The sequence below is a fragment of the Mytilus trossulus genome, chromosome 8 (assembly GCF_036588685.1).
Source record: "Mytilus trossulus isolate FHL-02 chromosome 8, PNRI_Mtr1.1.1.hap1, whole genome shotgun sequence".
Taxonomy (NCBI): domain Eukaryota; kingdom Metazoa; phylum Mollusca; class Bivalvia; order Mytilida; family Mytilidae; genus Mytilus; species Mytilus trossulus.
The window spans coordinates 10,888,859-10,915,466 of record NC_086380.1 but is presented as its reverse complement, the minus strand read 5'-3'; the positions used below and the strand labels follow the sequence as shown (position 1 = coordinate 10,915,466).

Here is a 26,608-nt window from a genome sequence, read left to right as displayed (position 1 = left end):
CACTATATAGGCCTATAACAATGATTGATTACCTTAGCCGTATTTGGCACAACTTTTTGGAATGTTGATACTCAATGCTCTTCAACTTCAAAAGTACTTGTTTTGCTTTATAAATATTTTGATATGAGCGTCACTGATAAGTTTTATGTAGACAAAACGCGCGTCTGGCGTTCTAAATTATAATCCTGGTACATTTGATAACTATTCGTACAATTATAATGATTTTAGGGTTTTCATCAATTTCGTTTCTTCCCTTTTAGTCTATAAAATTATTGACCTATAACATACATTCGTTTCGTTTTCTTGATTCTGCAATTTACTATGACTTTGTCTACAAATATGGCTGCCTCCAGTCGAAATGGAATAGAAATATTGAAGATATGAGATTTTCTATTTCCTAATTGTTCGAAGCTACATTGAAGTTAACTGACCATGTTTGAATAGTTTATTAAAATGCCCTTATTTAGAAGGAAAACAGGTACTGTCATTTATAAGAAAGCCGTGACCATTGGAAATAAGATATGTCCTGTTGGAGGCGTTTCCTGCAAAAAAGTATTGTTGATAGACTATTTTGCTTGTCCTTAATGAAGCACAAGAGATAAATTTTCACTTGAGTATTGCACATATTACTTTAATTAGATTTCATGATAAACAACCTGTCCTGTTACTTTCACTTTGAATTGTATGTCCATCTACATGATCTACCATGTCTTTTATACATGTACTTCAAGTTCAGTTCAACTTTTTGAAATTTACTGGGGTGCAAGCTATGATCACACTTATCTTTTAAAAATCAATTAACACTCATAAAATACATACAGACCGGAAACATGCAAATGTATATCCTGCATTCAAAAAAGGCCACAAAAACAATGCCATAAATTACAAGCCGATTTCACTTACATGTAGATATAGGAAGATGCGGTTTGATTGCCAATGAGACAACTCTCCATCCAAATAACAATTTAAAATAAAGTAAACCATTATAGGTCAATGTACGGCCTTCAACACAGAGCCTTGGCTCACACCAAACAACAAGCTATAAAGGGCCCCAAAATTAATAGCTTAAAACCATTTGAATGGGAAAACCAACAGTCTAATCTATATGAAATAATGAGAAACACGCATAAATTACTTAAAACAAACAACAACTACTGTACATCAGATTCCTGGCTTAGGACATGTAGGACAGGTGCAAATATTTGCAACAGGATTAATCATGTACATGTACTTTGCAAAATAATGGAGCATATCATACAATGTAGCTAGTCAAATAATGGAACATCTTGAAAAAAACAATATTTCATATGATTTACAACATGGTTTCCTATCAGAACACTCTGGTGAGACACAATTACTACCTTTCATACAGGACCTTGTAAGAGACAACAATAACGACATACAAACTGATATTATTGTGTCGGTTGTGATGAATTTCCAAAAAGCTTTTGACAATTAAAATACTAAAGCATAGACAATAATACCTTGGAATGGATTGGTGATTTTTCACACCATCGTACAGGAACAGTCATGACAGTCATGCTAGATTGAAAACATTCAGAAAAATTGGGGTAACATCTGGAGTGCCAAAGGGCACTGTCCTTGACCCAACCTTATTCCTCATTTACATAAATGATTTCCCAAAATATTTACAACACAGCATCTTAAGGTTATTTGCTGATGACAGTATCATCTATAGAAACATCAAAAACATAGATGATGCATTCAAACTACAACAGGATTTAAATTCAGCTGCACAATTGGAAAAAGACGGGTTAATGTCATTTCACCCAGACAAATGCTCCATACTTAGAATTACACAAAAATAGAAACCAGTCAACCATGACTACATCATGCATGGTCACATTCTTCAAACTGAAACAGCAATAAAAATTTTAGGCATAACCATCCAATCTGATCTCAAATGGAATAAACACATAAATAATATAACAGCTAATGCAAATCGTCAGCTTAATTTTCTAAAACGTAACCTTAAAGTTTCATCCAAACAAATTAAAGAAAGGGCATACATTGTACATGTCATTAGTTAGACCTAAGTCTGAGTACAACTCTTGCCTCTTGGACCCTTACACCAAAAATCAAACCAACCAAATTGAGATGGTCCAACGAAGAGCTGCTCGCTATACATGTAATAGATATCACAATACCAAATCAGTCTCAAATATGCTTGATCACTTACAGTGGCCTACATTAGAATTGAGACGTATACTGTCACTATATACAAACAAGACTAGTCATGCTAGTGGTATTCTATAAGATCATACACCAACACAAAGCAATCAACCCCAAAGATCTTCTCGTTAAATCAGACAGTCATGACAGTAGAACATAAACATACCAACTACTTTGAACAAATTCAAACAAATAAAGATTTTTACCAGTTTTCATTTTATCCACATACAATCATGACAATAGTACAATGGAACCTACTTCCTACATCAGCAGTCCTTTGTACAACATTCAACGGCTTCAAAGAGCAGATTTCTATATCTGCTCTTTCACAAATTATATTCTAAACCTGCATAACATGTACATACTTGTAGTTTTACCAAGAAATATACATAGGATAACAATCCATTTTTGTCGAGCCTGCAACATTTTATTATTTTTTTTTAAATCACATATTTTTATACGAACGCAAAATTTGAAAAATTTTCGTCGTATTTTGCTATCATGTTGGCGTCTGCGTCGTCGTCGTCCGAATACTTTTAGTTTTCACACTCTAACTTTAGTAAAAGGGAATAGAAATCTATGAAATTTTAACACATGGTTTATGACCACAAAAGGAAGGTTGGGATTGATTTTGGGAGTTTTGATCCCAACATTTTAGGAATTAGGGGCCAAAAAGGGCCCAAATAAGCATATTCTTTTTTTTTCACACAGTAACTTTAGTTTAAGTAAATAGAAATCTATGAAATTTTGACAAAAGGTTTATAACCACAAAAGGAAGGTTGGGATTGATTTTGGGAGTTTTGGTTCTAATAGCTTAGAAATTAGGGGCCAAAAAGGGGTCCAAATAAGCATTTTTCTTGGTTTTTAAGTACATAGAAATCAATTGGAGTTATCTTTCTTTGTATAGAATAGTAGTTGAATTAACTTTTTTGCACCATAACTTTAGTATAAGTGAATGGAAATCTATGAAATTTAATCAGAAGGTGTATGACCACAAAAGGAAGATTGGTATTGATTTTGGGAGTTTTGGTCCGTAAAGTTTAGGAATTAGGGGCCAAAAAGGGGTCCAAATAAGCATTTTTTTTGGTTTTCGTACCATAACTTTAGTATATGTAAATAGAAATCAATGAAATTTAAACACAAGGTTTATGACCATTATAGGAAGGTTGGTATTGATTTTTGGAGTTTTGGTCCTAACAGTTTAGGAATAAGGGGCCCAAAGGGTCCAAAATTAAACTTTGTTTGATTTCATCAAAAATTGAATAATTGGGGTTCTTTGATATGCCGAATCTAACTGTGTATGTAGATTATTAATTTTTGGTCTCGTTTTCAAATTGGTCTACATTAAGGTCCAAAGGGTCCAATATTAAACTTAGTTTGATTTTGACAAAAATTGAATCCTTGGGGTTCTTTGATATGCTGAATCTAAAAATGAACTTAGATTTTTGATTATGGGCCCAGTTTTCAAGTTGGTCCAAATCAGGATCTAAAATTATTATATTAAGTATTGTGCAATAGCAAGAAATTTTCAATTGCACAGTACTCAACAATAACAAGAAATTTCCAATTGCACAGTATTGCGCAATAGCAAGAAATCTTCAATTGTACAGTATTGTGCAATAGCAAGTATTTGCAATTGCACAGTATTGTGCAATAGCAAGAAATATCTAATTGCACAATATTGTGCAATAGCAAGAATTTCAATTGGAGTTATCTTTCTTTGTCAAGAATAGATAGTTGAATCAACTAAAATCATTGTTTTGTACAATATATATTCACTTTTACTACCAACTGATAAATGAAGACAATCTTTACCATTCAGTGATAACAAGCACATTTTTACATTTTAATTTTTTATGATGTATTTAAATGAGTAATTATTGTTGCAAACTCCATTAGAAATTTGACTTGTGATTAGTTTTGGAATAAATGATAGGGGGATGTGAAAAAAAAATTTGGGGGGGGGGAATTCAATTTTTCTCATTTGAAATTTCATAAATAAAAAGAAATTTCTTCAACCATTTTTTGGAGAGGATTAATATTCAACAGCATAGTGAATTGCTCAAAGGCAAAACAAAATTTTTAAGTTCATTAGACCACATTCATTCTGTGTCAGAAACCTATGCTGTGTCAACTATTTAATCACAATCCAAATGTATCCAGCTTGAATGTTGTGTCCATACTTGCCCCAACCGTTCAGGGTTCAACCTCTGGGGTCGTATAAAGCTGCGCCCTGCGGAGCATCTGATTACTTTTATAATATTTTTTCTATGCACCAATGCAACGTAACATAATATTCACGATAGTACTGCAAATTTATTTCTTTTAAATTATAAATTAGCCATGCATTCAACAGCATGTAATAGTCAAAGTTGTGACTGAGTACGGAAATATGAAGGTAGATAGATAGATAGAATCATAGGTCCTTTTGATATTTTTTTGACAATTTACAGACGTTAATAATCCATTGTCAGCAAAACAAACTAGAGGCTCTAAAGAGCCTGTGTCGCTCACCTTGGTCTAAGTGCATATTAAAGGACACAAATGGATTCATGACAAAATTGTATTTTGGTGATGGTGATGTGTTGGAAGTTCTTACTTTTCTGAACCTTCTTGCTTCTTACAATTATATCTATAATGAACCTTGCCCATTAGTAACAGAGAAAAATATTTGGTAAAAATTTACATAAATTTACCGAATTAATGAAAATTGTTAAAAATTGACTATAAAGGGCAATAACTCCTTAAGGGGTCAATTGATCATTTAGGTCATGTTGACTTATTTGTAGATCTTACTTTGCTGAACATTATTGCTGTTTACAGTTTATCTCTATCTATAATAGTATTCAAGATAATAACCAAAAACGGCAAAATTTCTTTAAAAATTACCAATTGGAGGGCAGCAAGCCAACAACCGATTGTCCAATACATCTGAAAATTTCAGGGCAGATAGATATTGACCTGATAAACATTTTTATCCCATGTCAAATTTCCTCAAAATGCTTTGGTTTTTGAGTTATAAGCCAAAAACTGCATTTTACCCCTATGTTCTATTTTTAGCCATGGCAGCCATCTTGGTTGGTTGACCGGGTCACGCCACACAATTTTTAAACTAGATACCCCAAAGATGATTGTGGCCAAGTTTGGATTAATTTGGCTCAGTAGTTTCAGAGGAGAAGATTTTTGTAAAAGATTACTTAGATTTATGAAAAATGGTTAAAAATTGACTATAAAGGGCAATAACTCCTAAAGGGGTCAACTGACCATTTCGGTCATGTTGACTTATTTGTTAATCTAACCTTGCTGAACATTATTACTGTTTACAGTTTATCTCTATCTATAATAATATTTAAGATAATAACCAAAAACAGCAAAATTTCCTCAAAATTACCAATTCAGGGGCAGCAACCCAACAACAGGTTAACCGATTCATCTGAAAATTTCAGGGCAGATAGATCTTGACCTGATAAACATTTTTACCCCATGTCAGATTTCCTCTAAATGCTTTGGTTTTTGAGTTATAAGCCAAAAACTGCATTTTACCCCTATGTTCTTTTTTAGCCGTGGCGGCCATCTTGGTTTGATGACCGGGTCACACCACACATTTTTTTAAACTAGATACCCCAATGATGATTGTGGCCAAGTTTGGTTTGATTTGGCCTAGTAGTTTCAGAGAGAAGATTTTTGTAAAAGTTAACCACGACGAAGGACGACGACGACGGACGACGACGGACGCAAAGTGATGGGAAAAGCTCACTTGGCCCTTCGGGCCAGGTGAGCTAAAAATGTAATGATAATGATAAGGGTCTCTAAGAGCTTCAATTCGGCAGCTACATGTACTAGGGTAGTCAGGTAGTAGTTCTTACATCTAATTCAAAAATGTAAATCAAAATATGGCGTTCCTTATCATAATGAGGTACATGTACATAACACTGGGGAAGAAAACTATTACACAGTTTAATCATGTTAATCTTCCTGTATTTTGTTTTAAAAAGTTACAGCAATGATTAGAGGCTGGGATAATTAAACATATGGACACATTTTTTCTATCCTCACCTCACCAAGATGGGTTAAGCAGCTACAAAAATCATACAGTATTTCTTTTTCTGTTAACTATGGATTCATTATTTTTCATGGGATACATGTACAAATTTTCATGGATATTGACTATTGTAATGATTGTGTGTACACATGAACCCCAAATTTAAATTGTCAATGAAGTATATAAATTTTATGCAGTCATGTGAACTCTCTCTAAGTTAAAACATTGAGAAGCCAAAGTCTGAGAGTAATACAGTTTTTGGTGTCTTCTGCAGGGGGTAATCTGTGAATAAAAGATTTCATAAGATAAATGTTTTTTTTTACCAAATAAGGGCCTGAGGACAAGGAGGAGGTCACACAGATGTATAAATGTAAAATAAAGAATGGAAATGGTGAATGTGTCAAAGAGACAACAACCGACCACAGAAAAAAAACAACAGCAGAAGTTCACCAACAGGTCTTCAATGTAGCGAGAAATTCCGGCACCTGGAGGCATCCTTCAGTTGGTCCCTAAACAAATATATAATGTACATGTAACACAAAACAATATGATTCCAATACACCTTATCGCTATTTCCGCTTGACCCGAGAATCTGTTCCGCTTGAACTATTGGCGTCATACAACAATCACTTTTCCATTGTGGCGTCAGACATTTTGAATTATGACGTAAAAATTTTACGGGACCCTGTGTGATGTCCAGTAATGGCGGACAAATAGCGATAAGGTGTATTGTTTCATTCTTCAAAGCGTTCCTTGATTTCATTGGCAATGACTAACTTTAAAAGTGATATTATAAAATAGATATATTTGTAAAGGTCAGTCAGGGTCAGTGATAGTTGTTCAAGTTTGTTATTGTATAGGTATAATTCAGAGGTCAAAACATAAGAAAAAGAATATTGGTCTTTATCATGTTTATAAACTATTAGTTGGAAAAGCTTTTGATGAGGTCAAGTTTATAAAATTATGTTTGCATTTTAATTATTGGGATTGTTGTGCAAAGGAAAATTTACCAACAAGGCAACATTAAGTAAATGTACCAGTATTTAATATTTTGCATTAGATTTGAAAGGTGAGTTTCTACATGTTCTATTTTTTGGTTGTTGATATGCCTTTACAATTTTTGCAATAATCAAAACATTGCAAAAATATGAATTTACAAAAGTAACACATACTTGCAAGCAAGTTTAAGGTTACATTGTGAAATTATACCAACTGACAATATGAACACCGTGTTTAATCTTATATTTTATTATTTTAGATAAAAGTAAACTCCCTCCAGAAATAAAACAGTCTGGAAGTTTAAAGAGGACTCCATCAAACAGAAGTAAAGACTTATCTAATGGAACTGTTTGTAAGTTTTATTCTATTAGATAAGTCACTAAACATGCTAAACATGCACGAAGACTGTTTTAATTTAGTTTTTTTCCCTAAACTACATGTACATGTATCAAATCCCCTTTAAACTTGAAATAACTTCATTACATTAAGATAATAAATACTTCAAATATATCTTTTAATCTATACAGGACGTATGGACGTCAAGCAAGCAACAATCAATTCAACATCAGTCTTAAGTTTATATATAATTCACCATTTAAGAATCTAATGCATTATCAGATATATTCAAAAGTGTGCACCAAATTGTCCTTAATAAAAGTTACAAAAGTTAGAAATTCAACTAATGATGGACAGTTATTTTCAATATGCATGATATGTACAAATAATAAGATTTACTCAAAGTCCTTTAGATTTTTAAAATGCCAATGTTTGTGATATAATATTTGATTATTTTGTAGCACCTGGCAAGATTCTTCCAGATGATGAACTGTCCAAAGATGAAAGTAAGTGTTACCTAATGTGTAATAACAAATATCTGTATTCACCTGGATGAATATGTTCCTTTTTTGTGGATAAAAATCAGCCTCAATAGATACATTTAATTATGGCAGCAATGTGACAGTTGTTACCTGGTAAACATGAACATGGTAAAGAGGACAAAGAGCATTGACATTATTTTTTTTAGAACCCTGCAATTTCAAAGATTTTTTTGGGGAGATTTATCCCTGTCTGTAACAATGATACCTTTTTGATACAATGCCCCTGAGACTGTTTGATAGAAGACTCTAAAACTTGGTACAACTGTTTGCCATCATGCATAGTTATAGTACTGTCATTTTGCTGTTACAATTTAACTGGAGTACTCAGACTTTTACCATTTTTGGCTATTTTTTTAACAGGACTCTATTTGAGTGATATTGAGAGACAGCTTTCATGATTCCAGGGATGGTTTACCATAACTGTGGATTCAGTATTATTTGTTGGTTACCAAATATCGTGGATTTTTTTGTTAAACATGTAGGTGGACTACAAATTTAAACAATCAACGGAATAGACAAAACCATGAAATCAAATATCTTTGAAATACATGTATCCTCTAAAAACTAGAAATGGTACCCAGAAACATAAAATTATTAACAGGTATAGCCAACCTCATTTTACTATCATTTCGATTTTACCATTTGTTTACAATTATGTGAAATTGTCTGAATTGATCCATCATTCATGTCATTCTGAATCAGACATGTTTTGACTATTATTTACTATGACACCATGTTCTGCATATTGAATGGCAAGAACAGAACAAATACAAAATCTCTTGATTCACCTTAAAAAATGTATTCTAAGTTCTTGTGATACAATTATTATTCTATACTATACACATTAATCCTCATTTTAATTACTCAGTGTATTTAAAAGCTGTTAATATTGATTTGTTTGATTTTACAGATTTTGAGTCGTTACACAAAAAATCGTCACAACTGTGTAAAACTCTTCAAGAAATTCTCCACGACAAAAATTCCTTGGGACACTTCATACAGTTTCTTGAGGACAGAAAAGCCAGCAAGTTTCTTAGATTTTGGTTAGATGCTCAGAGTTTTCAGGCTTCAACATGGAGTCGTATAAGAAGCCTTGCTTTCAAAAAACGTCAAAGTTCAAGTGAAAAAGAAAAATGTGATTCAGTGTGCAATCAAGAAGTATCTACACAAAAAAGTCAGAATTCTGGTCTGTCTGATGACCAACAAATAGATGGATATTCTGAATGTGATACTTCAAAATCTAGACATGTTGAAAGTGATGCTAATAGTATATCTGTGATAAAACCTAGTGCCAAAGATTTAAAAGGGGAAGTAACTGAAAATTTTTCACCTTCAGGAGAGTCATTAACAAATTCTGAAGGGGAGGTAATTCAGAATGTGCCACCTTCTTGCCAGACTTTAATTAAATCAAAACCTCTAACTGATAGTGCTTATGAAGATAATAAAAAATGTCCAGAATCTCCTAATTCTGATGTTTTTGAACCAATTATCAAAGACTCATCAATAAAAAGTCATTCTTCCAAATATTCCAGTCCGAATTTGACGGATAAATTAAAAAAGAGTAAGTTTGTTGCATTTATAGTCTATATTCACATGATATTATATCAATTGATGACATACATGTATTGTACACATATTTGCATGTTGACAGTCTGAAAAAAGTTTGATATGTGCAAAAGTACAGTAATATGGTAGGTACAATGTTTACTCTATTTTATGGAATTCATTTTAAATTTTGCTACTACAATAGTTTACATAATCCCAAATATGCATGAAATATTTGCCACTGGAAGTAACACGAGTAAAGCAAGTAACAATCAATAAATATTTACATACATGTAGGCATTGTATGTTTTTTTTTTATCATTATTCCTTTTTGTTTGGATGGTGATGGATAGACAGTTTTAATAATCCTGATAATCATCATGATTATGATCATGGAAAACACTTGTTTGACATGTTTCAATTAAAAAAAGCTGTTTGAAGCATATAGATCTCAAAAGATGTGATTCATTGTAACATACTGAATCAATATTTATGTTTATTATGCAAATTAAAAGATATACAATAAGTTAATAGAAAATGTTTCAATTTTCATTTCAGGTATAGAAAATGATGCTGTTCAAATTTTTTCCAAATATTTATCAAAAGAAGCCACAGATCCTCTAGGAGTTGATGATGTACTCAGACAGGAATGTATTAGTAAGTTACAGTATAAACATGTATATAATAGCTCGTTTGGATATAACACTAACCAAAGCATAGAATGAAATGAACATCACAATACATTTTGTATATTAACCAGTTTTATAATTAATTCTATTAAAGGCATCTATTCAGATTGCACTATGGTAAATGATATTATAATAGCACTTTTGCACTATGGTGCAACATGAACAAGGCCCCAAGAGCACTGCTGACTTCTTTTCATAAAAAAAATTGCCATTACATGTATTGATAAAATGAACATGATGAATGGGGTATAAAGTAAAAATAAACTGGACAATAAAATATTCTATGGGAGATAATTTAAAATTTCAGTCTCACAATGTTCTTAATTTTATTGATCTGTTTTTCTTCCAGTGTTTTTAAGAGTATATAAATGAATGAGTCATTATCTTTATTTTGTAGGTAAGATATGTCGAGAAGATGGAGAGGTCGATCCTGATTGTTTTGTTGTTTGTCAAGAATTTTCTGTTTCCAAAATAGAATCTGAGTAAGATATTTATTAACCATTGAGAAGGTTTAGGCCTAATGCATATACAATTGACTATCTTTGGATGCAAATAAATGAACAAGATTTTAATGTATGTGCTTACATAAGCCATGATAAGGAATCTCTTAAGTGAGAGCAGTTATATTATTGTATATATATATTGAAGTGACACCTTTTTCAGATGAGGTTATTTTATCAGCATCATGAAAGTATTTTAAATTCCATGAAATTTGATTGATAGAAATTTGAAAGGAATGTGAACAATTCCTTAGTTAAAGCATCATGCACTATTGAAAAATTGTAACAATAAAGTATTCTATTCTATCATCTGAATTGTGTGTTGTTTAGTATATAAAAATAATGTAAAGGATGGAAGAAACATGCTTATTTATATAAAATTCTCATTTGAACCATAACCAAAGTTTGTTTACCCTATATAACAAACCTCTAGATTGCTGAGGCTAAATTTAACAAGTATAAATCTAAGGTATCTTTAGCTCACCTGGCCTAAAGAACTGAGCTTTTCTCGTCACTCAAGCTTTGCCACAACTATCAATGGGGTATCTAGTATTGGGCAAACACCAAAGAAGAAAAGAAAGAAACTATCAGGAAAAAAATTATCACCAATACAATTTCAACGAAAAAGAGACCTTTATCATGCATTCTAATTCAGTCTACAACATTAATGTTGGAGAGTGTCCATTCTATGTTGAAAAATCATGTAGACCCATGTGAGCAACAATGGCTCTCTTAGACTCCCTTGTTATTTTTATCTTGTCACAAAACTTGCATGTTGTTTTTTCCTGCATTGCAGACATTTTCCTAGCTACAATGGTAGTGAGTTTCACTTGAGGTACCAGATTGATTTGGTAACCAGTGGTCATATATATCTGTCTGATTTCCTGTATTATGATCCTGCTTTCTTCTATTTCATGGAGGTAAGTACCAGAAAGATCTGATAACCAGTTGTCACATTTGCTGGTTGAATTTCCTACAGTAAATATGATTAATATGCAATCTTCTATTACATTTAAATAAGTGACACATTATACACATTATGTGTGAACTCTTGTTTAATAATTTCATGCAGATGACAAACAAATTGGTGTGAAAATGAGCTATCTGTTATATATTTTCATCCAATATTCCATATCAGAATGGAAACATATTTTAACTGAATACCAAGTAGTACGATTTTGTCATGTTGCTTTAAATACAAATGTATGATTTAAACTACAATTTGTCTTGTTTATCTGGCTACATGTTATTTATGTTTATTTCTATTGAAGCCCACAGTTGTACATATAAATTCTAGAATTGATATATGTTTTTATTGTTGTATAGTACATGGAACAAGAAGGAGGAAGTAATATACTACAGTTCTGGATAGCTGTGGAGAACTTTGAGAAACATTTGAGGTCACATGAATCAGGGTATGACGGCATGCAGGCTCAAGCTGATGCTATGGTTCTGTATGATAAGTAAGTTTTCACTAGCTCACTTACATAGTTCTTTTTGTACATGTATCTATTGATTTATTTTTATTCCCAACTTATGTTTTCCAAATTTTCCTAAGTTGGTTCGTCTGTTCATCGGTTTGCCTATTTAAATGGTCAAAACATTATCAAAAAGATGGGTTCTGATTCTGTACAAAAATCTTAATTATTTGGCTACAGTGAAAAAAATTAATTATAAAACGATTATCTGACATTAAGAGAACTTCTTAGATTTGACAACATTTTCCATAATCGTTCAAGTACAATGAAGTAAAAAAGGAGTAAGACAGCTTTGAAATTTGTACACTTTCCCTTATATACGAATTATGTCACAGTGCTTTTGATATTACGTCACAGTAAGAAGCAATGTATTCAATGAAGCCATTTATGCCAATTGACCTCTGGTCAATCTGTGAAATTCATTCATTGAAGCAACTGGAGATAGGTCTATTAACATGATTAAATGATCTTTCTAAAAAAGAGGATTGGAAGCACATATTTGAAAAATACTCTTGAAATATTTTAGATTAAAAAAGAAAATGATAATTCAGCAATGTGACTATTGTATGTAAAAATATTTGACCATAATGACAAACCTGTTTTTCAGATATTTTTCACTTCAAGCCACCCATCCTTTAGGATTTGATGATAAATGTCGTTTTGATGTGGAATGTAATATATGTCGAGAAGAGGGGCCTTTACCGGATTGTTTCTCTAAACCAAGAGAGATGGTCTTAAAAACTATAGAAAAGGTAATGGAAAATGTTACAGTTCTTTGACAGTTACTGTAGATGTGTTTTAGTCCGTTCTGGAAAAAAACAGTCACTTAGAGTACTCCCTGTTTTTGTGAAGTGTTGCAAAAACAATGCTCATTAATAATGAGCTGAGGGTGAAAAGATTAGAAAAAATACTTTTTAATGAAATTTTTTGAAACCTAAAGTCATTAAAGTGCATAGTTTAAAGTGTTTATGATGGTTTAAACATTTTTCCTTAAACAAAATAAAAAACATTACCACTTATACATTTTCATATGTATTATAACAGCAATAGTTCACACATCTAAATGACACATCAAGAAAAGGTTTTCAACTAACCATATAACATGACACATCTCTAAGATATTTACTTGATCAGTAGAACCTAAAAATATTAAGTGATATGGATCAATACACAAATGATAAATGCATGAATATGTTTATCTATTTGCAGGTTTACTTTTCTGATTTCCGTCAAAGTGAAATATTTTATAAATTTTTATCTGAATTGGTTGGTACTGTACATTCCACAAGAGAGTTACCAAGGCAACGAAAACGTACTGGTTAGTATTAACTGTTACCCATTACTGATGTTGATATTTATTATTTTCTTTTAAACATTTTTGCATGAAAATTATTAGTCACAGGTAGATAGTTTTATAATCAATCATTCCTTGTCAAATTTGATTAATAAATAATTACAAGGATTTATCAACTAATGAACAATCTTTGGAGAAGGATAGAATTTTAACAACACTGGGGAGTGATATACACCTTACCATTGATATATTGATATTTAAACTCATTTAATTAACTCCATTACATCAAACACTTTTATTGTGAAACAATGGTTAAATGCCAAGATTGTCTGACTATTAAGAAGCATTGAGTAAACCTGATTTAATTAATGAATCAATAATCGAAAAAGAGATTTGACAGTCAGAATGCCTTCTCCTGATATACTTATATAAAAGGATATTTTTCCAGCATGGTTATATTTTTATGCCTCACCTACAATAGCAGACATGGTAGAGGGGCATTATGTTTTCTGGTCTGTGTGTCTGTCTGTTCGTCGTACCAACTGTTGGTCCGTCTGTTCGTCCCGCTTCAGGTTTAAGTTTTTGGTCAAGGTAGTTTTTGATGAAGCTGAAGTCCAACCAACTTGAAATTTAGTACACATGTTGCTTATGATATGATCTTTCTAATTTTAAGCCAAATGAGTAGGTCTATTAAGACCCCCTTTTAGCCCCAAAATATAGCGGATTTACAAAATTGTTGAAATGTAAACTTTTAGCTATTTATTGGACAGAAGAATGCCTCTGCTAGATAAATATGGGCTGTTTTTGACATTAAAATGCACATATATCGGGTACTAGCACCATAAAGTCATGTTTAATTACTGAAATCTTTACAACGTTAGCATTTTAGTTAACTTTTAGACAGTTTTCGTGTAAAACGAAAGTGGCAGCATTCATGTTCATCCTTAATATTGAAATGTAAGTTGCATTTTATGATAATACATAACATATCTAAAGGTTGAGGATGAACACAGATGTGGCCACTTTCATTTTCGACAAAAACCATCTGAAAAGTGACATTTTTCGGCATATTTGGTAGATTTTTCATGTTTGAGCTTGAATTGGATTGTTTTTAATGACTAAATCAGTTAAGGGCATACGATACAGTTACAGGATAGGTAATGACGTTGCTAACGTAAAATGTTATTTTCGCGACGTCAAACTGTGTCATATCGGGGGAAAGATGCATTTTTCGACAGATTTTTATCATTCAAACTGATTTAATTTGAAAACGAGTTCATGGACCCCTATTTTTCAAAACAGCAATTTGTTTCATTTTGCAGGGACATTATGTGACCCAAATTTTATAAAACTGTAAATAGAGGATTTTTTTTAATTTTGATAAACATGCAGCAAAAAATGATGTATTTTCCTCAATTCATGAACATTAGATAAATAAATACATGTATGAGTTATTTCTGAATAAAGAATGCGTGATTTTTTAGGATACTTATAAAATACAGAAATTATCAAATATTAAACAAAAAACAATTTGTGTTTATCTTTTATAACAAAAAAGTTATGTCTTTCTTTCGAAAAAGAAATTACGGCCACAAATCTGAATTTTGAGTAAATATACAAAATTTCAACCTCATTTTACTCAAAAAGTAGCACATGAAGGTATATCTTTTATTACATATTTGATTTAATCAAGTAAAAAATATTAATCAGGTAAAAAATAGCCTATCTGCAAATATTCACGAACTTGTAAATACAGGATCAAAACTATTGTATGCCCTTAAAATCTTTCACATAAACTGACTGATTCAAATGAAATAGACACTTAAGTGTTTAAACAGTGGTCAAAATCTTTCGTCAGAGGAACCTAAAATTTGAGGCCAAAATCAGCCCTTACCTGACCTACTCCTTAGACTTTAGACCCAATTTCACGGTCCACTGAACATAGAAAATGAAAGTGCAAGTGTCAGTTTAAAGTTTTTGGTCAAAGTAGTTTTTGACGAAGTTGAAGTCAAATCAACTTGAAAGTTAGTACACATGCTTTCTTTTGTATGACCTTTCTAATTTTAATGCCAAATTACATTTTTTACCCAAATCCACGGTCCATTAAACATGTAAAATGATAGAGAGAGTGGGGCATCTGTGTACTTTAGACACATTCTTGTTTTACATCTTCTACGTTTAAATATTAAAGGAAATAAGCTCTATCAGTATTATTTTAACAGTTATATTTGAACATTATAGATAGTGATGCTTCACAAGACAGTAGTACACACAGTGGAGAGAGTGTACGGAGTAGCACACGTAATACATTACTAGCATCAGGAACTAGTCTACCCCTGGGACGTGCAATGAGAAAGTTTGAAAATGATATGAACAACATTGATCCTAGTCTATTAAATCCAGATTTACTATGGAAACGGGACAATCCTAAGTAAGTTGTTTAATTGTAGAGTCCTAAATACTGTGGATTCATTATTATTTGTTGGATACCAATTTTCATTGATCTCAAGGGTACACATGGTACAGGGGAACCATGAATTTTAATGATCAATGAATTCAGATTTTTTTATAAGAACATATACAGAATATGTCAAAACCATAGATCAAATACATGTTGTTTCTAAGAAAACCAAGTATTTCTCAATCTACAAAAATTGGTACCCACAAAAATAAATGAATCCAGAGTACTGTAAACCAACTTATTGTTGTGGATACATTTTTTGGTGTCAAGGCCTTTCTACCTGACTTCATGGTGATTTGTTATTCGAGTTTGATATATCATGCATGTTAAATTTACCCTCTGTTTCTTCTGACTTATCCAATAGTTGATGTTCTTTGACCACTTGCTTTTGGCTGCCTTTCCTTAATAAATTTTAGTCTTGGAATGTTGTACATACAATAGAGTAAAACAGAACCCATTGTCCTTTAGGTTCTGAAAGGTCAATTGATAGATGATTATTTTAAGGATAAAGAGTATACACCAACAATAAAATAATTTGCTTACTCAATAAATGATCAAATTTAAAATTCTTGCCAAACCTTGAATTAAATCATTTGAAAAGTTAGCTATTTTAAAGTGAGGTATATAATGAACAAGGTAGAATACCTATTCATTCTACAGAATTGTAACTCATATCTATTCCATAATTATAAAAAAAAAGATGTGGCAGGATTGCAAATGTGAACTCTCCACTAGAGACCAAATGACATAGAAATTAACAGGTCACTGTATGGCCTTCAACAATGAACAAAGCCCATACTGCATAGTTAGCTATTAAAGGTCCCGTAATCACAAATGTAAAACAATTCAAACGAGGAAAATAACAGCCTAACATATGTACATAAATATGTTTTATTTATGTTTACAGAATGGTGATGGGGACTGTAGATGGGTTTGGACAGTTTAAATCAGAATTTGATCCTCACCCAGATAAAGATAAAGAAAAACCAAAAGGTAAAACTACCAAATAGAATATAAATCTGATTATCATTAAATATCAATCTGATGTTTATAGAATATTAATGGTATATTTAGTTCACCTGGCTTAAAAGGCTAAGTGAGCTTTTCTTATCACTTGGTGTCCTTAGTCGTCGTCGTCCGTCGTCCTTTACTTTTACAAAAATCTTCTTCTCTGAAACTACTGGGCCAAATTTATCAAAACTTGGACACAATCATCATTGGGGTAGCTAGTTTAAAAAATCTGTCGGGTGACCTGGCAAAACCAACCAAGATGGCCACCGTGGCTAAAAATAGAACATCGGGGTAAAATGTAGATTTTGGCTTAAAACTCTGAAACCAAAGCATTTAGAGCGGATCTATCAGCCCTGAAATTTTCAGATGAATCTGACAGCCGGTTGTTGGGTTGCAGCCCCTTTAATTGGCAATTTTAAGGAAATTTTGCCGATTTTGATCATCATCTTGAATATTATTATAGATAGAGATTAACTGTAAACAGCAATAATGTTCAGCAAAGTAAGATCTACAAATAAGTATACTTGACCAAAATGATCAGTTGACCCCATAAGGAGTTATTGCCCTTTATAGTAATTTTTTTACCAATTTTTCATAAATTTTTTATATCTTTTACAAAAATCTTCTTTGAAACATACTTGGTCACAGTCATCATCAGGGTATCTTGTTTAAAAACGTGTGCAGTGACCCAGCCATATAACCAAGATGGCCTCCATGACTAAAAAAATAACGTAGGGGTAAAATGTAGATTTTGGCTTATAACTCTGAAACCAAAGCATTTGGAGTAATTAGACAGGGGTTAAATTGTTTATCAAGTCAAGATCTATCTGCCCTGAAATTTTCACATGTTAAATTGAATTTACATGTTGAGAGGTTTTTTTTCATGTACACACGTACATAAAATAAACATTTAATATGCAATCAATAAAAAACATATGCATATTATCAGCATAGTTACAAATGAATAGATGTGTAATAATTAATGGGCAAATGTTTTTTTATAATTTTAGGCACAGGGTTTTTCAGAAAGAGCAAAGAAAAAGAAAAGGTTTGTTTAATTGTTGACTAAAATAAATATCATAACAAAATACCCTCTTTTGACTTCACTTGTATCCCTGAATTAATTGAATAGTGGATAATTTATAATTAATATTTTTGTAGTAATTAAGAAAGGGCACTGACATCATTTGCCAATACAACACTTTCAAATTTATGTACTTCACTGGAAAAGTTCATCAATATTGTATGCTTTTGTGCCGTCATTGACATGATAGAGCAGATTGCCTGTATCCCTGCTCTATTAAAGTTCAAGTGTCTTTGTGATTGTCATTGTGCAATTAAAAAAATTGAAATAATGTTTTGTTCTGTAGGCACAGAATCACAAATCCCTATCGACAGCAGTGCTAATTGTTTATTATGAGAATTATGACTATATTTAGATAATTGATTAAACTTCATTAACACATGTTATTGTAAACAAATATATATTTACAACTTGTCTAAACTCAGCTGAACAATAGTAGATCTGTAAATTTACAAAAGCAATTTTTAGCTCACCTGGCCCGAAGGGCCAAGTGAGCTTTTCTCATCACTTTGCGTCCGGCGTCCGTCGTCGTCCGTCGTCGTCCTGCGTTAACTTTTACAAAAATCTTCTCCTCTGAAACTACTGGGCCAAATCAAACCAAACTTGGCCACAATCATCATTAGGGTATCTAGTTTAAAAATTGTGTCCGGTGACCCGGTCAACCATCCAAGATGGCCGCCATGGCTAAAAATAGAACATAGGGGTAAAATGCAGTTTTTGGCTAATAACTCAAAAACCAAAGCAATTAGAGCAAATCTGACAAGGAGTACAATTGTTTATCAGGTCAAGATCTAACTGCTGTAAAAATTTCAGATGAATCGAACAACCCATTGTTGGGTTGCTGCCCCTGAATTGATGATTTTAAGAAAATTTTGCTGTTTTTGGTTATTATCTTGAATAGTTATATAGATAGAGATAAACTGTAAAAGGCAAAAATGTTCAGCAAAATAAGATTTATAAATAAGTCAACATGACCAAAATGGTCAGTTGACCCCTTTAGGAGTTATTGCCCTTTATAGTCAAGTTTTAACCATTTTTCGTAAATCTTAGTAATCTTTTACAAAAATCTTCTCCTCTGAAACTACTGGGCCAAATTAAACCCAACTTGCCCACAATCATCATTGGGGTATCTAGTTTAGAAATTGTGTCGGTTGACCCGGTCAACCAACCAAGATGGCCACCATGGCTAAAAATAGAACATAGGGGTAAAATGCAGTTTTTGGCTTATAACTCAAAAACCAAAGCATATAGAGCAAAACTGGCATGAATTTAAATTGTTTATCAGGTGAAGATCTATCTGCCCTGAAAGTTTCAGATGAATCTAACTACTGGTTATTGGGTTGCTGCCCCTGAATTAGTAATTTTAAATGAATTTTGCGGTTTTTGGTTATTATCTTGAATAATATTATAGATAGAGATAAACAGTAAACAGCAATAATGTTCAGCAAAGTAAGATTTACAAATAAGTCAACACGACTGATATGGTCAGTTGACCTCTTTTGGAGTTATTGCCCTTTATAGTCAATTTTTTTCATTTTTCATAAATTTTTGGTAGATTTTTAGAAAATATTTTCCACTGTAATTACTGGGTCACTTCATTATAGATAGAGCTAATTGTAGCAACAAGAATGTCCAGTAAAGTAAGATCTGCAAACACATCACCATCACCAAAACACAATTTTGTTATGAATTTATCTGTGTCCATTGTTTAATATGCAAATAAACCAAGGTGAGCGACACAGGCTCTTGAGAGCCTCTAGTTGGTTATTATTTTGAATATTATTATAGATAGAGATAAACTGTAAACAGCAATAATGTTCATCAAAGTATGATCTACAAAAAATTCAGCATAATCAAAATGGTCAGTTGACCCCTTTAGGAGTTATTGCCCTTTATAGCCAATTTTTAACCATTTTTCGTAAATCTTAGTAATCTTTTACAAAAATCTTCTCCTCTGAAACTACCGGGCCAAATTAAAACAAACTTGGCTGCAATCATCATTGGGGTTTTTAGTTTAAAAAATGTGTGGCGTGACCTGGCCAACCAATCAAGATGGCCGCCATGGCTAAAAATAGAATATAGGGGTAAAATGCAGTTTTTGGCTTATTTCACAAAAACCAAAGCATTTAGAGCAAATCTGACAGGGAGTAAAATTGTATATCAGGTCAGGATCTATCTGCTATGAAATTTTCAGATGGATCTGATAACCTGCTGTTAGGTTGCTGTCCTTGAATTAGTCATTTTAAGGAAATTTTGCTGATTTTTGTTATTATCTTGAATATTATTATAGATAGAGATAAACTGTAAACAGCATTAATGTTCATCAAAGTATGATCTACAAAAAAGTCAGCATAATCAAAATGGTCAGTTGACCCCTTTAGGAGTTATTCCCCTCTATAGCCAATTTTTAACCATTTTTCGTAAATCTTAGTAATCTTTTACAAAAATCTTCTCCTCTGAAACTACCAGGCCAAATTAAAACAAACTTGGCTGCAATCATCATTGGGGTTTCAAGTTTAAAAAATGTGTGGTGTGACCTGGCCGACCAATCAAGATGGCCGCCATGGCTAAAAATAGAATATAGGGGTAAAATGCAGTTTTTGGCATATTACTCAAAAACCAAAGCATTTAGAGCAAATCTGACAGGGAGTAAAATTGTTTATCAGGTCAAGACCTATCTGCCATGAAATTTTCAGATGGATCTGATAACCTGCGGTTAGGTTGCTGCCCTTGAATTAGTCATTTTAAGGAAATTTTGCTGTTTTTTGTTATTATCTTGAATATTATTATAGATAGAGATAAACTGTAAACAGCAACAATGTACAGCAAAGTAAGACCTAAAAATAAGTCAACATGACCAAAATGGTCAATTGACCCCATAAGGAGTTATTGTCCTTTATAGTAAATTTTTAACAATTTTCATAAAATTTGTAAATTTTAACAAACATTTTCGACTGAAACTTTTAGGCCAAGTTCAATATAGATAGAAATAATTGTAAGCAGCAAGAATGTTCAGTAAAGTAAGATGTACAAACACATCACCATCACCAAAACACAATTTTGTCATGAATTCAAATGCGTCCTTTGTTTTATATTCACATAGACCAAGGTGAGCGACACAGGCTCTTTGGAGCCTCTAGTTTTGTTATTCCCTTGCCAGGATTCGAACTAATGCTACTGAGATATTGTGACTCCAAAATAGCCTGCACTGTATCTGACCATTTGGTCACCTTTGCTTCATAAAAATAAAGCTTTCGGTGGCTGGTTCATACCTTTCTTCATCAGTTTTAATCTAGCATCTTAATACAGTACATGATATATAAGGCATGAAGATGGGATTGTTACTGATCAGTTGAAATATCTATTATAAAGGATTCTACAAATAAATGCAAGAAATATATATCTTTTTTTCCAGTGCATAATTTAAAAACTTTTTTTTTTTTTTTCCATGTTATAACTATAATATTGTATTGTGAACAAATAAGATTATAGTTTATTGATAATGAGAAGAAATGGCTTCAAAGACAGCTCTCTATATATTTTATTAATTTTATATATACATAATTTTATTTTAATTTATTTTGATAGGAAGAAGAAGAGATGGCGATTAAGATAGCTCAGATGATAATTAGCGATGTTACATCGGTCACACAAACTATTGGTGCAATGAAATCACAGTCTTTCAGCGACAAACCAGAGTCATAGCATTATGTTTCTTGTTATAGTGTATAATTTTGTATTGTTGATTTTGTATTTTGATCCGAGAGCATTTAATCAGATTGAGCATGTTTGATACATTTTATACATCAGTATATTTTAATACGCAAAACTGCATGTAAACATTAAGAAATTATGTGTGACCTTGGCATTAAAGGGTAAATATCAGTATACTGTAAGTGCTTTATTTTCATGGATTGTATATTTTAGGATTTTCAAGGCAAAACCTGTTTGCAAGGTTATTATTTCCTTTTAGCCTTTCTTTATTTGTGATCTGCCTCCTAGATTACAGTAACGTTATTGTGACTTTGACAGAATTGTTCATCACCAATGAATTAAGTGTACATGTGATGACTGAAATATTCAAAATTTGGTATAGTTCTAATTATGATCACAAAATTAAATCAATAAGAGGGGTTTCATTTCAAACATATCTGTTGCACAAAATAGTTGCATTATGAACATATCAGGTACCCAAAATATGAATTGCATACTTTATTCAGTAGAATTTTAATAGTAAACATGCTATTATTTCCAGTTTGAATTATTTTTGATTCAAGAATTTGTATAGTTTCTTGTATGTTATGCCCAGCTCAAAACTTTCTACTACAGAATAAACATGGAATTTATTAAAAACTTGAAGAACAAGAAATGATACAATTCCATAATTAAAAATATTTCCTAGTTAGAATAATCCTAATAAAAGCCTGATAGTTATCTATGTTAGATGCATAATGGTATATTTTTCTAGTTTCTAGATAAGATGTGTTTTAACTCAGGTTTAATTATACTGAAGATTTTGAAAAGTTTATCAAAGAATTCCTTGACAAATCTGTCATAGAACTGAATGATTGATGATCTATGTTCACTAAAGATGATTTTAAACAATCCAGCAAAACAATAATAGTTTAAATTCAATAGAAGTAACAATAACTCAAGTATTTTAGCACCTGCTTTTATTAGGTTTTACATGACTGATGAAAAGAAACATTTGGATTTGAGAAGAATACAGTGGAACTTGCCTAATCCAACACACTGGGGGACCAGAATTAAATGTAAGATTAAGCAGGGTGTTCAAATATTCAGGGTTTTCTTCAAGGGTAGGCCTTTTTTGGGACCATGAAAGTATGTAGGTTACAGCAGGATGTTGGAATACTCAGGTGTCAGATTAGGCAGGTAACACTGTATTTAATTCTGGTGTAAAAAGGCATATTTAAGATACAAAATTGTACATTTTGTAGTGATGTACAAAAACTCAGGCTTGCATCTACTAATATAATAAATCTGCTCACTCAAACTTACATATCTTCATTGTATGTTTCTTTTTGTATATGAACCATTGTTGGTCTTGGTTTTTGCAGGTCACTAAATGCTAACCTTTTACATATATATGAAAAATTGTCATCCTCAGTTGTTACAACAGAATTTAAATCTGTCTTCAGAATCAGTTTGAAACAATCAATAAATGAATATTTTTACAAGGAATATTTAAAAATACCTATTGAATGAACTTCACAGGGATTTATACAATGGGATAATTCATCTTAAAAAAAATTAATGGACAGTACGTGGTAGAGAGGTTTTGTATTTGAAGTCATACCACATTTTATTTCTATTGAGGTAACCACCAAATGATTGTGGGGAAACTATTCACTTTCTTTGCATTTTGATTAATACTCGTGTCATGATTTACATAATAGTGTTGAATTTGATGTTAGAAAAAGATGTCACTATCCTTACTGAAGATTTTTTCAGTAAATATTCTTTAATAATTCACATCAACTTATTTAATGTTTTTTTGCGCTTATCTAAACAATATCCATAACTGTAGTTTATATATATGCTTCTCCTCTATTCTCAATTTGCCCTAAGCAACTTTATAGTTCTTCATTGTTACTTTGTTTTGTTTGTAATCTATGCATCCACTGTTGTGAAAGTTGCTACATTGTTTTATTCCCATTATAACTCCGACTGCAGTATAATTTGTACCCTGTGTAATATAAAGCATACACAGTATATTGTAAAAATGCTTGACAATACTCTGATTCTTATGGTATCACATGACTCAGAGAAATTATTGTAAGATTTTTATTATTGTGAAAAATGTGAAGAGAGTTGTAAACGCAATAATTTAAACTCACATTTTGAAATATTTATAGGAATTACACAGGATTTTTTTCTCAAAATCATAAATTTTGAAATCGCATTTTAGTCTCAAATGACAAAATCACAACATTAAATGCATGCAATAATTTCTGAATTTACAGTATGAAAGATATCATTGATAATATGAATATTGGTTATAGAGAACAAGTATATCATTGCTGAACTCACTGTTAGTATGATACTTACAAATGGAGGATCAGAAATATAATACTGTAAATACAGAACTTATTGCCTGCATTTATCATTGAGATTTTGTCTTTTTGGACTAAAATGCGATTTTAATTTTTGTGATATTCAGAAATATTCTGTTTTGATTCATATGAAAAATTTCAAAATGCGTGTTTTAATTATTGCCATTTTAACCCTGTCTCATTTCTTCATATAATACAAACATTGCAATAATTTCTGAATTTACACTATTGGTTATAGATTACAAGTATATCATGGCTGAACTGGCTGTTAGTATAATACTTACAAATGGAGGATAAGAAACATTTGATAGTTTAAGTCAGTGGAAAGTTTTGTATGATGTTGAAAGGTTAATATGAAAAATAAATATGTTTTAATTGAAAATAAATTGTTAGATTTCATGTATTGTTATGAATACAAATAATGTCAAAGCATGATATATCATGTACAATTTTTATGCTAGAGATTACATTTATATTCATATATGAGAATTGTTGAAAATAAAAAATAAAAAGAAATGAATTTAAATTTCTCTGTTTTTTGAGAATTTATTGTTTATTAAGCCTGATTGAAACTATTCTGTGGAAAATAAACAGGTTAGACATTGCTTATATCAAATATGACATAGTCAGGACTAAGATTAAAAATCTTGAACCACTGGACCAAGTCAAACTCAAACTAAAGTTTTCAGAAAACATTTCCTTTGAAAGATATAATTACCTTAGCTTTAAATCATTGTGGATATATACATTTTGGAGATGCTACCTTTTTTGTGGAATATCTAAGACGGTCTGAAATGGATGAACGTAAAATATCACTGTTCTCAAAAACTGAATTCTAAAAATAACAGCCACTCAAACTCATAAATAAAACATAAATTGACAACGCCATCGCTTAAAAAGGAAAAAAAGACAAAATGGAAAAACAATAGAAAAATAAGGACTAATCAACACGACACCCACCAAAAACTTGGGGTCTTATTAGGTGTTCCAGAAGGGTTAGCAGATCCTACTCCACACGTGGTTCCTCTCGTGTTGCTCAGGATAGTACACACTCGCTAATAAGTTTAATTCGGTAGGTCACATTCGTGAAAACGGAACAGGATTCTAGTTTCGACATAAGGAACATATCTGATATCATCTGAGAAACGAATATTTCATAACTGTCAACAAACTCGTTACAGGGTCCGGAAAGTTTACAAAGGAATGATTTCAACTTCACCATTTGGAACTCTTTATTTAATAGCTTCCTTTTGAGCAGCAACCTTAAGCTTCTAGCAACGAAATCATGATTGGAAATACAATCCCCGGAAATATCGTATCAATTGGGAGATATATACTCCGTGATAATTGAACAAGAGTTTCTTAAGACATATATTAGATTTTTCATAAACATATGATGGATTGAAATTAAACTTGATTTTTGTGGTGAACTGTTATTATATTAACTACTTAGTATAAAGTATAAAGGACTTAATCTTGCACATCTAAACTGCTGTTATAGTGATGAATACATCTGTTTGTTTGATGTGCTTTTTGGTATATTGATTTTAGATTTCCACAAAATGTACCCTGGAATTTTGTTCGTTGTATATTGATTTTATGTTCTTTCATACTGAACCAACGAGTAAATGCACATGATTTAAAAATAAAAACTCCACCAGAAACCAAATAACATAGAAGTGAAAAACTAAATGCATTGTCAGATATAAATTCGATTCATAGCTTTATTTCCATTTTAATAGATCATTGTTCACAAAGAAGATATTCCGCGATAGAAATGATTAGCACATTTGCTCCTTTATCTAAAAACATATATTTAATTCTTGATATTCATATCCATTTTATTACACCCTACCCACCACAGACCGATTAGTAAAAGTTCTGAGTGGATCGTAGCAGGTGAGACACAAATGAACGAAATATACCCGAAAGGCTAAGTTTTATGTCATTGGTACATTTCACTGTTTATTTCTCAAGAGAGAAGTGCGGACGATCTCCTGTTATAAATTACAGCTTTTAACTTAAGTGGTTATACTCATAGTTTTCCACTTGATTAAATTTAGGCGACAATAGTTTACTGGTGTTAAAATCATGGTAAATTAATAAGGAACAATCTCCTCAAAGATATTAACAAATTTATTTCAACTGAACGGGTTGAGCTTATGTTTTAATTGCATAAGGACAGTTTATTTGAGATGTGTGTGATAAGGATGGTTGCCGTTATAACTAATATTGAATTCTAATCGTCTGTCAGTGTCACTAAACGCATATAAACAAGAACTGAGTGTATGATATTGGACGAATAACTGGACACTTCAATTATGAGTTTATCCCAACACTCCTGTCTATAGATGGACTGG

General features: G+C 31.7%; 1 protein-coding gene across 1 annotated transcript; it reads left to right on the top strand.

Annotated features, from left to right (window-relative positions):
* The first annotated feature begins 338 nt into the window (after window positions 1–338).
* Window positions 339–24,746, top strand: LOC134728274 (A-kinase anchor protein 10, mitochondrial-like). Its single transcript, XM_063592822.1, has 14 exons — window positions 339–478; window positions 7,494–7,586; window positions 8,032–8,076; window positions 9,023–9,673; window positions 10,216–10,314; window positions 10,744–10,828; window positions 11,643–11,766; window positions 12,173–12,309; window positions 12,932–13,076; window positions 13,534–13,642; window positions 15,860–16,049; window positions 16,987–17,072; window positions 18,101–18,138; window positions 21,763–24,746. Exons 1-14 carry the CDS (start codon window positions 454–456, stop codon window positions 21,877–21,879), a joined length of 1,944 nt encoding a protein of 647 aa, XP_063448892.1. The 5' UTR covers window positions 339–453; the 3' UTR covers window positions 21,880–24,746.
* Window positions 24,747–26,608: the final 1,862 nt, after the last annotated feature.

What these genes read in the sequence shown, in the direction of transcription:
- LOC134728274 (XM_063592822.1), top strand. Translation starts at nt 454, where the DNA reads ATGCCCTTATTTAGAAGGAAAACAG. An exon ending in TCTTAAAAACTATAGAAAAG is followed by an intron (nt 13,077 to 13,533) that starts GTAATGGAAAAT and finishes ATCTATTTGCAG; the next exon opens with GTTTACTTTTCTGATTTCCG. An exon ending in TGGAAACGGGACAATCCTAA is followed by an intron (nt 16,050 to 16,986) that starts GTAAGTTGTTTA and finishes TTATGTTTACAG; the next exon opens with AATGGTGATGGGGACTGTAG.